The sequence below is a fragment of the Globicephala melas genome, chromosome 14 (assembly GCF_963455315.2).
Source record: "Globicephala melas chromosome 14, mGloMel1.2, whole genome shotgun sequence".
NCBI lineage: Eukaryota > Metazoa > Chordata > Mammalia > Artiodactyla > Delphinidae > Globicephala > Globicephala melas.
In genome coordinates, this window is record NC_083327.1 from 40,107,843 (window position 1) to 40,126,248 (window position 18,406).

Sequence of the window (18,406 nt, forward strand, 5' to 3'; positions counted from 1 at the left end):
TAGGTTGATTAGCATCATTAATGCATAGTATATTATGAAACATCTAGTGACAAATGCTGCTGTGTTAAACACTAAAAAGAGGTACCATACTGACGTGGTCACTGCTCAAAAATAGTCACACGGTTTATTGCTTGCTCTGAGTCAGACATCTTATGGATTCTTTTTTCTGATGATGATAAATGGTGATGGAAGCATTTAAAAAAGCTGAAGAAGAAGAAGAAAAAAAGCAGAAATAGTGAAAATTGTCCATTTAGGAAAGTCTTTGTAGAAAAGATTAGATTTCTAGGTATTTAGCCTTTAAAAAGGAGAAAAGAATGCTTGACTGACAAGATACAGATATCAGAAAAAGGTCATTATAAGAAATAATAATATGGTTTCAGTAGCAGCATCTTTAAGAGCACTTTAAAGATAGAGATGAGGAGCTATATCTTATTGCACCCTGGTGGAGAAAGAAGTACTTTTTAATATTTTTCATTTTTTAGCATATAGTCATGGTCTTTTTTTTTTTTTTTTTTTGATAAAGCTGTTTCATGTAATTTTTACCTGCTTAGGTTTCCATAGTCACTTAAAATATGGCAGTGGAAATGTATAGCACAGCCAAGGATGTCAGTGCTAGTGCTCTAGCTGTTCTCCTAAGTGTACAATAAGCAAAAAATTCATTCTCATGCTCTGAGACTGGTACATTTTTTATTTTATTCCATTATTTCCTAAATCCTTATAACCTGTTGAATTATAGGCTGTTTTATATCCCTTGGCACCATTTTAGCGCTGGCACGCTGCATGATTTTTTTTTTAATGTAAAGTACTTCAATTTAAGCCACTAACTTTAGAAAATAAGAAAATTTGGAAGTGGCATGGTGTATGACATTCCTGTGTCAGTGTATTTTCTATGAAGCCTGTTTTTCTTAAATTTTTAGATCCTATGCATAACTAATATATTGCTGTATGATTAGTTTTCCAAACTTTCAAGAAAAATTCAAAAGGTCAAAAAATTTTTGGTGCTATTGACGAGGCAGTAGGTTTATCATTCTCTTTGGGGGATTATCAGTCTAATTTTCTGTTCTTTTTTTTCCCGTGTTAGGGAAGCTCACATTAAATATATCAACTAGTTTATGTCAGGAACATTTCAGTGCTTATTGTCAATTTAAGGAAAGACTGATGGGACTGAAAAGTGAAGAAAAATTACAATTTTTCTAAGGAATTGTCTGTGACATAATAAATTATCAACTTTGAACTTTATGACTAGGGTCTGTATAACTTGGCAAAGTCTGGAAGGGTATTACCAGGAACTTTGCTGGATGAAATTCAAGTTCTCATATTTTGAGAATCCATCATTAGAGACAAGATTTAATCCTTCTTCTTAATCTAGTGTTTACCAGAGAGGACATGCTAAGTGCTTTTTAAAAAAAAAAGATGGAGACCACACTATTTCCTATAGTGCCTCTAAAGCACCAGTGAAGTTTAAGGAGAGACTGCATCTCGTTATAAAGATAAAAGTTCCATGAAAGTATTTGTAACTGGCAAATGTTTTTTGAAATAAGTGATACAGTCCAGGTTAAGAACATGAGATGTGGGGCTAAACAGACCACTTATTAGCTCTTATGTGACCTTAGATTATCTTAGTTTTTTCACAGGTAAAATGAAGATAATTTCTACTTGACCAAATTATAAGGATAAATGAGATAATACGCGATGTGCTTAGGAAACTGTCTGGCACAGAATAAGCATTTAATAAATTATAGCCTTTACTGTTATTTATGTTAATATTATTGGCATTGATGGCGAGATAGGCCTTTGTGAGGAAAGAGTCCAGACAGAGGGGAACAGCATGAGCCAAATCATAAAATCTAAAGAACAGCAGTGTTTTAGTCATTATCAGTAGGGGAGAACGGGATAAGGCTAGAATAGTACTTTGTACAATCGGTATTGCACAGGCTTTAGGGGCCAAGGTAAAGAGTTCGGTCTTGATTTAATAGATGAATTTTTAGGAAGATTAATTTTAAAGGTTTGCATGATGGAAAAGAACAGGGATGGAGACTAATAAAACTACCATTTAGTACACTATGCCAGGTACCACACTGAGGGATTTGTATACCTTATCTCCTTTAGCCCTCACTACAACCCTATGAAGTAAGTACTTTTATCCCTATTTTATAGTGAGGAATTCAACTGTCAGATTATACTGCCAGCAAGTGCCATATTTGAGGCTTTGAGTCCAGATCATTCTTAACAATCACACCATAACTGTAAGACCATTTAGAAGGTGCAGTTTTGACTTTATTAGTTCAGTAAACTAACAAATTGGCTATTTTATTTTATAAATTACTGTTTCCCTCCCAACCAAGGACTTTTCCTAGTTGATCTACCTAGTTATCCAGATAAGCTTTCTCAAATTACAGAAGGAACTTGAAGACATAAGAGCCATTGTTTTAGTCTAGTGATTTTCTTCATTTCACTCAATCCTGTTGGATCCGCTTAGAGAAAAGTCTGTTTGTTAGCTTCTCTAGACTCATATAAAACCCATAAGCCTCAGAGAGAATTTCAGACTCCTTAAAATAATATTACTTTAGGAATAGAAAAACTATAAAAGTTTAGAGGGGGAAAATGCCAGTTACTGTTTAAAATCTGGCCAAAAGGGCTGCTATAAATATTAATGTTAAAATGGACTTTAGAAGTCATATAGATCAGCTCTTTTATTTTATAGATGAGGGAACTGAGGCGCAAGGTCATAGAACCACTAATAAAATATACTATCGTAATAATTAAACTGTGCTTATGTCTTACAAGATTGAGGTATTCTGCCAATAAAATTGAATTGTGGTGATCTTTTCCAAAATTATAGAAAATAACAATTAATATGCTCTTCTCACCTTAAACTTTGTTTATAAATGTTTTATACATTGATTACTTCAATGAATATTAATGGAAAACTTAATACAGCAACTTGAGTATATGATTATTTGTTCAGTAACTTGGGGTTTTTTCCCTATATGTGAATTTATGGTTATGATTTCATATAGTCAATTTTTACTTATATGAATTTTCTTAATTCCTGTGATGTTATACTGCTAAGGCATCAACCCTCAAGTACTCTGCCTGTTGAAGACTTGAGAACCACTGCCTTATAATACATGGATCTCTTAGATTTATCAACTAATGTCTTAAATTAAAAGTGCTTTTCTCCCAAGTTTATAAATAAATCACTACTTCACTGAGATGAAAGAGGTAAGGTTACTTACCTCAGAAACATTTTCGTTTTTGGTGCAATGTCTGAATTAATACTTAAATATGTATATTTTATATAGGAGATTTACAATTGTAATTGACTGTGATATACTTCAATATTATATTAGCCAAAAACTATTAAATACTCATACCTAATTAACTTGAATATGTATTTTAAAAAAATCACTTGTATACAAACTTAGGCTTAACTACCAAAAGTCGAAAAGAAGCATTTAGAAATCAGTTTTGTGTATTTTTAAATATGCATCCTTTTGTTTTTTTAATGGTTAACCCAGAATTAAGAGTTGCATATTCACACAGACCAGGAACATCTCAGAGAGTAATTGGTAAGAGCTGAGTCCTGCTGAATAACATTCTCTGCCTTCCTCTGTTGACATGTAACGTCTTTGAGGTCAGCTCCAATAGCTGCCAGTAACCAGAAAGTTAAGGTGAGCCAGAAGTAGATGAGCCTACCCCAGGCAGCTTCCTATATCAGTGGAAGATTTTTTTCTTGTCTCAGCTTAAATATGTATAAAATATAAGCACGTTTAAATTTTTAGACAGTGTTAGGAAGAGTACCACAAGATATACTTTGCTGTAATATATGGATCTATATTCTTACAGAAATCAAAGTTCTTAACACTGAGAATTTTTCTTTAAAAGATGGAGGCAGGGCTTCCCTGGTGGCACAGCGGTTAAGAATCTGCCTGCCAATGCAGGGGACACGGGTTCGAGCCCTGGTCGGGGAAGATCCCACATGCCGCGGAGCAACTAAGCCCGTAAGGCCACAACTAAAGGAAGCCCACGCGCAGCAACGAAGACCCAACGCAGCCATAAATAAATAAATAAATATTTATTTAAAAAAAAAAAAAAAAGATGGAGGCAGTTTGATATGTATGACCTGTAGAAGAATTATTCCCTTTTTGTATAATTTTAATAGAATTAGAATATGGAAATTATACTTTCCTTTTTGAAATTGGAAATTATAAGCATAACGATTGGTAATTTATTAGATGTGATAGGAGTAACAATATAGGCAATGGGGATTTTTATCATTTTGGAATTTTTTTACCCCCAGAAATATCACATGCTGCTTTGCAGATGTTAACTGACTATAGCAATTAGATCATCTAGTCAACTTAAGTCATTTTATTTTCTTTGATTTTATGGATGTTTTTGTAATAAATTTCATGTAATAAATTTCATGACTGAATGAAGTTAACTGTAACTTCCAGCATTCAGCAATCTAGATTTTTTTCCCTACATTTCCACCCGTCAGCTCAGGAAGAACTAATACGGGCTATAAAGTCTTGCCCTATCCTTTAATTTAGAATAAATAGTAATAAAAGCTTTATATATGAATTAGATATCTTAAGATTGAATCATTTTAAACCTAGAAATGGAAGCTGTCAATAGAAAGGAATATTAATTTATTTTCTTCTAAAGCAGAAAAAATTATAAGGCAAATTAACGTTTAAATTCAGATTTTTATGCATAGCATAATGTTGATATGTAGAGAAGACAACATTCTGGTTAAGGAAAGGTCAATAATTTATATTTATGGCTCTGGAAGTGTATCATGGAAAAGGTGGTTTCAAATGGTAGTGACCTAAGATGTTCTAATGTCAAAATATTTATTATGACAGTCGACCTTCCAGAATTCAAATAAAAATATCCCGTCTACTTCCACTGTTTCCAAAGTGGGAAGTTCATTTTATTCTTTATTTTTAAAACTGTAAAGAAAAGAGTTGGATCTTCCCAATACCTTTTCTAATAGCATTAGTGACTTTAGGCAGGCAAGGTATGTCATCTTGACCTTTTTCTCCATTTCTAACATGAGAAAGAGAATACCTCTTTAACTTTCCAGAATTTTTGTACAGATCAAATTAAATAACATTTGGAAAGCCATTCTGGAAACTCAAAACATTGTAAACCTACAGATAATAATGGCACTATTTTGTGTAAGATTTTCATAGTGTGACTTTTCAGAGTGGAGAAGTTTTATTTACATTTGTAATGTCTTTTCCTAGGGACTTTTTCAAGGACTTTACTTTTACTGTCTATTTCCTATCTTCTGCCCCCAGTGAGACTGATTAATCTTTCCTTCATTAGTTCTTTCTATATGCCAGGCACTATGGAAAGTATTGACGGTTCTAAGTCTCCACCTTTGAGGAACTCATAATCTAGTAGCAGAGAAACATGTGTTTTTTAAATTACATCATGGTACCATTCCAAAAATCCCCCAAATCATCGTTTAGACAAAACTATAGTGTGTCTCAATTATCTAGAGCAACACTGTCAAACAGAACTTCCTGCAATAATGAAAATGTAGTAGCCAGTAATTGTATGTGGCTGTTGAGTTCTTGAAATGTGGCTGGTATGGCTGAGGAACTGAATATTTTAATTAATTTAAATTTCAATAGCCACACATAGGCTTGGGTGAGCTGGTTCCTCTCCAGTCCTGGTGGCTGCCAAACAGTGCTAACCAGCCATTGTCCAGTTGTACTAAACCATGGGAGGTAAGCATGTTCCCACACAAGTTAATGGGCCCCTGATGATTTAGAGTTAAAAATACATTGTACAATAATTCTACTCATTCTAGCTTTATACACTGAGAATTTGGGTTTTTTTGTTTGTTTTTTTCTTATAACATTGTAGTTTGGACCAGAAAATCCCTTCAGAACACAGCAAATGGCTGCCCCTAGAAATATGCTTTCTGGATATGCTGAACCAGCCCACATCAATGATTTTATGTTTGAACAGCAAAGAAGAACTTTTGCCACATACGGTAAGATGATACGCGAGTTTCAGGTTAAACCTTATTAGAAGTGGGGTGTGTGTGTGTGTGTGCGCGCGCAATGATCGATTTTATCTTCTGGCTTTTTAAATTTATTAACCTGGATTCCTTAAAAGGGTAGTATGTTTTCTTATACACATCTATAAATATTTATACAAATAGGAAGGTGCACTAATATTTTTAGCTGTCATTCTAAATCTGTTCTGATTTCTGAGTACTAGAAATATTCTGTGGTCTTAAAAACAGAACATTCTCTGTTGTACTTTTTTTTTTTTTTGCGGTACGCGGGCCTCTCACTGTTGTGGCCTCTCCCGTTGCGAACACAGGCTCTGGATGCGCAGGCTCAGCGGCCATGGCTCACGGGCCCAGCCGCTCCGCGGCATGCGGGACCCTCCCGGACCAGGGCACGAACCTGCATCCCCTGCATCAGCAGGCGGACTCTCAACCACTGCGCCACCAGGGAAGCCCTCTCTGTTGTACTTTTTAATGAACACTTGTTATTGAATAACTGTTGCATGTAGACTGCTATTGAAATTGGTAAATAACCGGATAGTGTTAAGAGGTATATTTTTATCTTCTTATGTACTAGTTGACTTAACTCTCTTTCTCAGATTTTATCTCTGAAAAGTTTTCTGTTGATTACTGAGAGTTATCAGGAAATGGAATGGCCACAAATTCATTGCGTAAAATAATTATATCCTATCGGTGGGATTTGAGAAAGTTAATGTGCATACAAGGCTGGGGATCCCCTCTACAAGAAGATGGTCTTTATAAAAATGTCCTTGCTCATGGTTCCACAGACCATAGGTCTGGTCACTTATATCAGCTTTGTCCATATTTGGTAGTGCCTTTTCTTTCTCTTCCCATAATCTACATCTGTAGGTTGACAGACACACTGATCACCTTCTGCTTTGAAGAGCTTTTTGGTAGGGTGGGTGAGCAAAGTAACTGAGAATGTTTTTATGCCTGTTGTAGTTGTGATCTTTATGAATTAATTATTTATGCTGATGTTCTCTTCCCCAAAGAGTAACTGAAAAAGAAAACTTTGAACTTTTTTAACAAGAGATTTAATAATCACATTTTTAGACATCAGCAACATTGTCTCTCTTATTTTCATTTAGTTTTCTTTGCAGTTAAAATTCTAATACCTCCTCCTTTTATTTCTTATAGGATTTTTTTAAAGTTCTAAACAGATTTTTCTGTCCTATCTATGATTAACTTCCATTATTATAAGATAGCACCCAAAATAAAGTTAAGAAAGCAGTATCATGGGAAATGTTATGTATTCGGTAATGCTTTTTAATAGCAATTGTTTTCACTAAAAAATAACATAAACCAATTTTAAACATTTAGGAAAGAGAAGAAAAAGGTTACCTATAATCCCACTATACTAAAATATCTACTTTTAGTAGATATTTTATTCCTCCAAGTCTTTTTTATTATACATATTTGTATTACAGTGCTGTAATCCTTCTAAACTGAAAATTTTGCAACTTTTTAATTCAATATTCTATCATAAGCATTTTTCAGTGTTACTTTATAATCTCAAAGCTTATTATTTTTAAGCACTATGTAACATCCACTGATGGGTTTATATTACAATTTACATAATTATTCTAATGTTAGAAAATTACTTTTTTCTAGTTTTTAGTGAGCCATGCAAACTGATTCATCGTGAATTAGTTTAGAGGTTTAGTACAGATAGTCTTATTTATTTATCCACAATATGTTCTTGGAAACTGGTTGTAAAATGATTGACATATATTAAATTATATTTCACTGTGGCTAGGTTATAATTGACTTAACAGGTGCCAAAAGTCATAGCAAAGACTTTATACCTCTGAAATCTCCTAAAAGAGTTCAGTGACACTTCCAGTCCAATAAAATGGTTATAAATGCATTGTACCCATTGATTGTATAAGGGATCCCATGTAAATCTAAAGTATATGTGCATTACATAAAAATCAATTCTATTGCATCATGAATTTATTATATCCTAGCCTATAATAAAATGGACTTTTAAAGACTCTGCAGGGTTATTTTTAGACTTTAGAAGGAAAGGCCTTAAGCAATATTTTAGGTAGCTTAAATCTTTAAAACAAAATAAAACAGGTGAAAAAACTATCCTATCGCATTGAAAGCTATTCAGTTGGCTTTAGACCCAGGTTCAGAAACAGCTTACTTGGAAAAATAATAGCTGGTATTTTTTGCCTCTTCCATTAAGAGGGCGTGGACTAGAACAAAGATTGAACTATTTAGTGAGTCAAAGACATAAAAAAGGAATGTGGAGTATATACTATGTTAGGTGGCCTGGAATAAAAGGAGTAGCCACTTGCAAATTAAGTAATGTATGTCTGTCTCCCTTATGAGAATCTTAGAACTGAGAACCATTTATCTGAACTTAAATAAACAAGTTAACCAACCTCAAGTTTAGCAGTCTTTTTTTCTTTACCCCCAAGTACTAAGCAAGTATAGCTTCTGTTAATTTAAAAGTCTTATTTTCTCATAGAAAGTTCTTGTCTAGCTTCTGATAGTAATTCCTATCTGAGTTTTTCCTCTCACTCTTACACTTGGAATGTAATGCTATGAGACCTTTCTGTTACCTTCTGATTTGCAAAGTACCAGGGAGCAAACCTTCCTTATATCTTGTATAAGACACAAGACATGTCTCTCTTACCTACGAGACATGAAGGAGATGGCACAGGAATTCAGCTTTTTTTAAATTATTTTATTTATTATTTTTGGCTGCGTTGGGTCTTCGTTGCTGCGCACGGGCTTTCTCTAGTTGCAGCAAGCCGGGGCTTCTCATTGCGGTGGCTTCTCTTGTTGCGGAGCATGGGCTCTAGGCACGCGGGCTTCAGTAGTTGTGGCACATGGGCTCAGTAGTTGCAGCTCGCGGGCTCTAGAGCGCAGGCTCAGTAGTTGTAGCGCACGGATTTAGTTGCTCCGCGGCATGTGTGATCTTTCCAGACCAGGGATCAAACCCGTGTCCCCTGCATTGGCAGGCGGGTTCTTAACCACTGTACCACCTGGGAAGTCCAGGAATTCATCTAAGTCTCATATTTATCACTCTATAACTCTGCTGGGATATAGAACACTGATCCTACTTTTCTAACCATTTTTAAATGGTTATAGCAGTGTTATAATCTAAGTGTATTATTTTACTTAGTTTATCACAGCCACCTCTATTCCTTAATCTGTAAAGACAGTCTCCTTTACTGTATCATCCCATTTACTTATGCTACAGTTTTGCTTTTAGCTCCCATTTATCATGTTTGTCCTGAGTTCTTAGTCTCTCAATGGTTTGTATGAATTCTTTTGTCCTGTTCTCCTCCCTTTTTGTCTTGGGTTTCTGGCCTGTTCCCTTACTGGTCTTCCTTGGGGATTCTCAGTAAGGTTTCTCCCCTTTGTCCTCCTTTCACTCATGATTTTCTCCACACCAGTCTATGAAAGTGGAAAATTTTAAATAGACACGTTTAAGCTGATTCACTTCATTGTACAGCAGAAACTAACACAACATTGTAAAGCAAGTATACTCCAGTAAAAAAAATTTTTTTAATTAATAAACACATTTAGTTTCACCACACTCATTATTAACTGAGTTTTAACTTCAATATTAACTCTTTATTAAACCCTTTTATTAACATTTTTTAACATCTTTATTGGAGTAGAATTGCTTTACAATGGTGTGTTAGTTTCTGCTTTACAACAAAATGAATCAGTTATATATATACATATGTTCTCATATCTCTTCCCTCTTGCGTCTCCCTCCCTCCCACCCTCCCTATCCCACCCCTCCAGGCGGTCACAAAGCTTTTATTAACATTTTTAAATGATTTTTTAAAATACTCTGCTGAATGAAGATGTCATAATTTATGAAAAAATTCTTGTATCATTTAGATTGCAAGTTGGTTCTAGTTTTCATTATTTAAAATGTGGTGATGTATATTTTAAGCTGCAGTAAAATGCTTTTTAAAATGTGGTAGTGAATTTGTTTGTGCATAAAACTTTATGGGTTGTTTTTCGTTATTAAGATGAATCTCCAGAAGTGGATCTAAGAATGTAAATGTTTTTAAAACTTTTGTTATATATTGTCAAATTGTTTTCCAAAAGAATTCTCCCAACTTTTACTGCCACCACCATGTATAAAAATCCTACTTTTCCTTACTCAAGATCCATATGATTGTTTTTCCTTTGTTTATTTGATAGTCAAAATATTGTATTTCTTTATTTTAACTTTATCCTTTTGGATTACTAGTGAGGTTTGAAGGTTTTTTCATATATTTGTAATCATTCTTTTGCAAATTGTTTACAGTCTCTTCTCATTTACCTATTGAGACATTAATATTACTAATCTTAAGAATCTAACAATAAAACTAATATTATTAGAGCCATTTCAAGTAAAACTACAAAGAAAGAAAGTAAACACTGGGAATTCCCTCGTGGTCCAGTGGTAAAGAATCTGCCTTCCAATGCAGGGGACACAGGTTCGATCCCTGGTCAGAGAACTGAGATCCCACATGCCGCAGGGCAACTAAGCCCATGCGCCACTACTAATGAGCTTGCGCACCTCAACAAGAGACCCCGCATGCCACAAACTACAGAACCCACGTGCTCTGAAGCCCCCTCACCACTACTACAGAGCCCACGTAACCTGCAGCCCACACGCCACAACTAGAAAGATGCCTGCGCACCACAATGAAGAGCCAGCACGCTGCAATGAAAGATCCTGTGTACTGCAACTAAGACCCGACACAGCCAAAAAAATAAAGAAAATAAATTTAAAAAATTTTTAAAAAGTGAACAGTAATTCTATTAAAAAGATAAAATGGAAAATAAGCTTCAGAAAGATAGATAAGAATATTTCAGAACTTAAATATAGATATATTCACTTATTTGAGACATAGGTTGGTAGAAAACTAATTGGACTAAAATTCTGTAGTGTTAGAGTTATATCTTGTTCTGTTGCTGGCTAACTTCTAGTAAGACATTTATCAATAGATAAATATTTAACATCCCTTATTAGTAAAGGGAAAATACTATTATCCCCTAATTACCTGGGTGGGAGGCAGTAGTGGTAATGGTGACAGTGGCAGTAAAGATTTTACCGCAGAGGATGTGGAGAAGGAGGAGAACATAAGTTCCTTTCCTCAGAAGAAGAGGAAATTCCAGGCCAGATGAGCTGGCAATTGGTGCTTACACAGAGACCATAAGAAGAACCAGAGTTCTCCCTTCCCTCTCTGCCTCCTACACCATCTCCCTAAACACATAATGCAACGCCATTTGTGTAGATATATATCTCCTTCAAGACAGAATTACATTTTAGATAAATTTTTATGGTTGAGATGGGGATTTTTAACTTAGGGTATGTTTAAATTTTACATGAGCCTTATGAAGTCTCATTTTAGAAAAGTAATTTATAGAACACTAAACACTATTCTCTATGTCAAAGAGATGAAAGATAAAATAACTCATGGGATTTGAACCTGTGATTTCAGAGGTTGCAAAGCTGCTTTCTGCCATCAAGCTCTCTCCTCAGGCCAAGAACATATTTTAATACTAAAAAAAAAAACTATATGCAAATGAGCTAATACCTAGGTGGTTGGTTCAGTGTTAGCGTATTATGAGGGTGAGTTGAATACCTACGTGCTTAGCTTGTCTGAAAAGTATGTTTAATGACAAATCTTTTTCTTTTTCCCAGAATAAGTTCCCTTTAATCTTCAGCTGGAAAATTAAAATGTAAATAAATAAATAAGAAAATTTAATTGTTAGCTACATTCACTAGAATGTACCGCTAAAGAAAAATGCGCAAGTACTCTTATGTAGTATTTCATGCTTGTTCACGTGGGTTGTAGGCCATAGACTGATTTAATGATCTAGCTCTCTTTTGTGAATATACTGGATTATTACTAAAACTGATTTTACCAAACATTTATTGAAGAAAAACTGATTTCAGTTAATACAGACTTTCTTTCCTGTAGAAAGAAAATTGAAGAAAATTTGAAGAATTGAATTGAAGAAAAACTGATTTCAGTTAATACAGACTTTCTTTCCTGAAGTTCCCATAGACCACTGAAGACTACATTTATATGTAGCTACACACTCTAGCTGAAGGAGTACATAAATATGCTAATAGATATCCTTACTGCTCTTACCAAAGAAATATAAATAATGATTTATGAAGTAGAAATATACTATTTTTACATTGGGAGGGAAGACTATCTTTACTGAGAATAGCATTTGCAAAATAATAGCTAAATTTTATGTAATTCTTCTTACCCTATTTCTTTTTTAAATTATTTAAAAGTTTATATAACTTGATAAACTAAACCATGCATTATCTGTTACCAAAAATAAAAAGATTTCTAAACTCCTGAATGTATGATATACGTATATTTTTAAGCTCTTAGAAAATTTAAGACTAAAGTTTGATATTTTGGCCTAACGGGCTGTTAGTAATGTAATGTCAATATGCTAGATTCATCTGTTCTACTGAAGTCATTCATTGTCCAGCCTGAGATTTGGGTTAATGATTCTAAATAGAAACATAGCTCATGAAAGAAGGATTAGTCCTCAGAGTAACAGTGGACAGTTGAATGTGATAAAGTAAAGTGATAACTCTTTTGGAGATAAGCTCAGAGAGATCCAACACAATGAAAGGTCTTTGAAATTATCTTGCACAAGCAACTTTACAATCGAAAATTTGGTTTGCTTGTGATAGAATTATTGGTGTGTACATCCTGATGATAAAGGAAGCTGTAATACTTTCAGAACATAAGGAAGAAATAAAGTCACAAGAAAACAAACAAAAAAAGAGACCATTTTCAGCATCTGGGAAGGAAAATGTAAAATGAGTAAATGTGTATAGAATCAAAATGAATTGTAAATGGAAAAAAATGGAGTCAGTAATTTGTACTTTGCTCCTTTCAGGTTATGCCTTGGACCCTTCATTAGATAACCATCAAGTGTCTACTAAGTATATTGGTTCTGTAGAAGAAGCGGAAAAAAATCAAGGTAATTTATTTGAAATATCAATATTTAATATCAAATATATATACCTATACTTATTGGTTGTAGATTGACTTTGGACAGTAGGGAAAAACTAGTATGTAATTTATCTCTTGATTTTTTTTTTTTTAAGTTGAGACAATAGTGGGATATAGTTTAGAGCAATGTATAGAAATATTAGTTTGGAGCTTGCTTTTGCCACTTACTAGGTGTGCAACCTTGTAAGGAAGATAGTCGTACCTGTAGTGGCGGGGTTGGGGGGTGGGGAGTGATTTCTTGGCACAGTTCCAGTCCTGTGGAAATCATTCAAGAAATGAAAACTAATGTATATCTGATTTTAGCAGTTTATTTCTCAACACTAATGTCAAGCTCCATTTTAAGAGAGCAGAAAAAAATCTCATCGTGCATGTCTGTGGAGATTGTCTTTCAAGGGTTGCTTTGAAGTCTGAGTTTGAATATGTGTTTTAAAACATATGTTTATACTTGTATTCATTTTGTACTTATTTTAAGACAAAGCATCATACTCTAAATGCTAACTTGCCACAAAGCTCATTGGCCCCTTGGAATCTTATCCATAAAATGTTCGATAGAAAAAGAGTATGCTGTTTGTACGAAGGCACTTAGTAACTCTAGAGCCTATATCAGGGGTCCCCAACACCCAGGCCACAGACAGGTGCTGGTACGTGGCCTGTTAGGAACCAGGCTGCACAGCAGGAGGTGAGCAGTGGGCGAATGAGCAAAGCTTCATCTGTATTTACAGTCACTCCCCATCGCTTGCATTACCACCTGAGCTCCACCTCCTATCAGGTCAGCGGTGACATTAGAGTCTCATAGGAGCACGAACCCTACTGTGAACTGCGCATGTGAGGGATCTAGGTTGTGCGCTCCTTATGAGACTCTAATGCCTGGTGATCTGAGATGGAGCTGAGGCAGTGATGCTAGCGCTGGGGAGCGGCTGCAAATACAGACTATCATTAGCAGAGAGGTTTGACTTCACAGAGACCATAATAAATCAACTGCTTGCAGACTCATATCAAAACCCTATCAGTGAGTGGCAAGTGAAAACAAGCTCAGGGCTCCCACTGATTCTGCATTATGATGAGTTGTATAATTATTTCATTATATATTACAGTGTAATAATAATAGAAATAAAGTGCACAATAAATGTAATGCACTTGAATCATCCCCAAACCATCCCCACCCTCCCACCCCCCGGTCCATGGAAAAATTTTCTTTCACAAACCAGTCCCTGGTGCCAAAAAGGTTGGGAACCGCTAGCCTATATGATGGTTTATGAGCTAGATTGTTGTTAAAATAGGATTTTAACAACCTTTTGTTATAACACAGCTTAAAGGAAACTGATTTGAATTAATATAGGTTAAGCTTTTCTCTTTGTTAGACCTCTACAAGCTACATCTTTATGTAGCTAGATTCTCAGTTAGCAGTTAAATTTTGACTGACTCCCGTAAACCTTTCTTTTTCCAATTTAATGACTACACACAGCATGCCACCTCCTACTGATCAAATGAGAATCCCAACCAGAAACATCCTCTTTCCTCTTTTCTTCTTACTGTTAAGATTTACGGTATTAGAGGTCAAGTTTAGATTGAGATCACCTGGAAGAAGTACCAGATTCTTGTGAAACCTTCTTTAATTTATATTGTTGCATTACAATACAGTGAAGCAAGTGAAGCAAGGAAAAGTTATTAATTATTTAATGTAATTTTATCTAATTCAGCTTTTGAATGAGAAATTTTAGCTTGTTCTTGCTTTCAAAGGTAACTTTATCATTATTCAGCATTATTAAATTGCTATGTTTCTTTCAAAAAGTGGTAAAATCTACTGATAAAGATCTGTGATTAATTAAAAAGATTGTGTACCACTGCAGGATTACATACCTGGGTCTTTTCTTCCTTCACATATACTAGAATTTTCAACATATTGCAGTGTTAGAAAGCTGCTTTGCCCAGAAGGTTGAGTCTCTTTTTATATAGCATGAGTTGGTGTATCTTGATTCATGTAGGTTTCGTTTTGTGTTTTAAATATTTTGTGTTTATAAATATATATAAATATATACATTGCTGTTTCTTTAGAAAATATCCATATTTATGATCTCTGCTTTTTTGTTTTTAATATAGGTTTAACTGTGTTTGAAACTGGTCAGAAGAAAATAGAAAAGAGGAAAAAATTCAAAGAAAATGATGCATCTAATATTGATGGTTTCTTGGGACCGTGGGCAAAATATGTGGATGAAAAAGATGTAGCCAAACCTTCAGAAGTAAGCTGTGATGTTTTTCATTGCCAATTCAGGTGTCTGCTATGTCTCTATGAAGGATACCTATATTAATAAACGAGGTTTCCTTAGAGAACCAAATGACTCATCAGAATTTCTCTGCCTTAGATAGAGAAAATACAATAATTCCTTTGTTTTTCTTTGGAGTAATTTTTGTTTATATTTTTCTGATTTATTATCTTCCATACTTTTTAATTAAAATATAATATTGAACAATTTTTAATAAAAATCACCTTGATAATACTATTAAGGTGCTATGGTAGCTGATTTTCTGATGCCAGATATTCAGATAGTAATTACAGAATCAGCCTTTCTATGATTTTAGAATTCATGATGGGTTTTATTTATTTTATTTTAAAATTTTAACAAAGTAGTATGTCTATTTTTTTTCATAATATTATGAAGTTTATAAAGTAAAACTATAAAACCCTACTTGCCCCTCTCCACCTCCTAATCCTACTGTCTCTATGAGCCAGTCACTGTTCTAGGTCATAGGGATATAGCAGTGGAAAAGATTAAGAAAATCGCATCCTCATGAAGCTTACATTCTAGCTGTATCTCACATCCAATTATCTCAGTAATACATATATGCTGCTCTTTATTTATTTTGACTTCTCAGTTATTATAAGGATTTACTACTACCCCACCTTGCTTTTACTGCTTCTCCCACAAAAGTCGTGTCACAAATCTGTAGTCACTGCTTATATCCTTATGACTATTAAAAGCTGTTTACTGAAGAACATCATCTGCTAAAATTCACTGTCTTTTCTGGTACTAGATTTTCTAATTGCCTCATTTTTTCACTTACATAATTAGCGTAATACATCAAATTACTTTCTAGGTGTCCCAGAAGGATGGGTTTTGTATACAATGAGTTTAGAAGTATTAACTAGTACCCACTGTGTGTTTAGTGCCATTTTGTAGTCTGCCAAAGAGTTGAGATTGTTATCCTGGGAGACATACTTGCGGCTATTGCCTCACCAAAAAAGTGTGCCTCATTATAAAGAATTTACGACCAATGTTGGCCAGGATGGGGTTCTAGAACATCCATTTTAAAAGTTCACTCCTTAATTCCCTTAGGAAGAACAAAAAGAATTGGATGAAATTACAGCAAAGAGGCAGAAAAAAGGCAAACAGGAAGAAGAGAAACCTGGAGAGGAAAAGACAATCTTACATGGTAATATATTTTTTATGCCTCCTCATTTTTATGATAAACTTTCAGATATTTACTCTGTTCACATAATATATGTATTGCCTTTACTAATCAGCTGCTAGAATTCATTTTATTAAGAATTATATTGGACAGTTTGCATCCCAAAGAAATTATAGCAAACCTCTTCTATGTTCTAATTAAAGAGATAGCCACAGATGATTTTTTTTGAAGTGCTAATGAATTTTTTTTTAAAGGTAGATAAAGGAGATTATGGTTCACAGTCTGTTCTTTCCTAAGATAAAGTTGACTCTTTTTGATGTATAACTAGTCTCCCAGTCTTTTTTTTTTTTTTTTTTTTTTTGCGGTACACGGGCCTCTCACTGTTGTGGCCTCTCCCATTGCGGAGCACAGGCTCTGGATGCGCAGGCTCAGCGGCCATGGCTCACGGGCCCAGCCGCTCGGCGGCATGTGGGATCTTCCCGGACCGGGGCACGAACCCGTGTCCCCTGCATCGGCAGGCGGACTCTAAACCACTGCGCCACCAGGGAAGCCCTCCCCCAGTCATTTTAACCTTTTGTTTTTAACCCAAGCCAAATATTCTCCAGGTATGATCACAGTTCGTAACTGTTACTAAATAATACTTTAAAAGAATAAACTTTGTTTTTCATGTAAGTGGACTGGAGATTAAGATTCTCATACTTACTTTGATTTGTAGAAGGAAATGCATATTCACCAAAATAAATTATATTCTAAACTCTACCTGGTTCATTAGTAACTAGTTATATTGGGGAAATTATGTAGTGACTACCAGACTAAAAGAATAATTCAGTTCTGATAGTATTGATTATTCTAATGTTATATCACTTATCAAATATATAGGTTTCACGAGGTCACGTTTAGCTTCTCAAGCTCCAGTTTTATCTCCAAGGAGTCTATTTAGTACTGTGGTGCTTGTGGCCATAATAACAATAATAGCCAACATTTATTGAGTACTTACTCTGTGCAGCATGCTACTAAATGCTTTATATATACTATGTCATTTAATTCTCACATGTGACTTTATTGTAAAATCTGGGTTGAAAGTAGAAAAGAGATTGGAAAAAGAACCTGGAAGGACATAAAGGAGGAAAGCAGGGAAAAGGGTAGTTGATATATTTTTGTTTTGTTTTAACTTCCTTCTTATCCTGTTTTGCTTCTGATTCTTTGCCAATGACTCACAAGGCCCAAGTGTTATCTTTTCTTCTCTCGCTGTAATTGTACTGCAGTGGAGTCTTTGTATATGCCACTAAAATGTGTAACTGGATAAAGAAGTAAGAGCTTATTTAAAGGTCTGATATTCTCTCGATATTTAGGGATTCTAAAATACTACCACTAATTGTAAATAATAGCTATGATTTCAGGCAGTTAAATTTTAGCTGACTCTTGGTCTTAACATCATCAGAGTATTTTTACCAAAACCTTGATATGCAACAATATCCCTATGAATAAAATGTTTGTTATTATTTTAAGAATGTAGATTTCATGACTATGGCTTTTATTTGTTCACTGCTTTCTTTTGCCTTCTTGTTTCAGTTAAAGAAATGTATGACTATCAAGGCAGGTCCTATCTTCACATACCTCAGGATGTTGGTGTTAATCTGCGGTCACCTGTGCCACCTGAGAAGTGTTATCTTCCCAAAAAACAAATTCATGTGTGGTCCGGACACACAAAGGTAAGCAAATTGGTTGTTTTTGTTTGTTGTAATGTATAACAGTGACACCAGCATAACTTTTCAGCTATTGATGTGGGACATTCAATATTTCTAGTAAAGATGTAGAGAAGTCAAGATAGAACAGGGAGGTCAAACTGAAGATAAACCGGAGTCAGACTCTGGCGGTACCAACACATATGAGTCACAAGTGAATACTCAGTCTTCAAGGTCATCTGATT

General features: G+C 34.6%; 1 protein-coding gene across 2 annotated transcripts in view; it reads left to right on the forward strand.

Moving 5' to 3' along the window:
• The window catches only part of CDC40 (cell division cycle 40), a 54,854-nt gene that overhangs the window by 18,758 nt on the left and 17,690 nt on the right, over positions 1-18,406 (forward strand). For both annotated transcript variants that reach the window (XM_030882836.2, XM_060283570.2), the window contains exons 3-7: positions 5,884-6,013; positions 12,953-13,036; positions 15,169-15,308; positions 16,404-16,500; positions 18,049-18,188. In XM_030882836.2, coding sequence (XP_030738696.1) covers positions 5,884-6,013; positions 12,953-13,036; positions 15,169-15,308; positions 16,404-16,500; positions 18,049-18,188 — 591 coding nt within the window. The remainder of the gene's footprint in view (positions 1-5,883; positions 6,014-12,952; positions 13,037-15,168; positions 15,309-16,403; positions 16,501-18,048; positions 18,189-18,406) is intronic.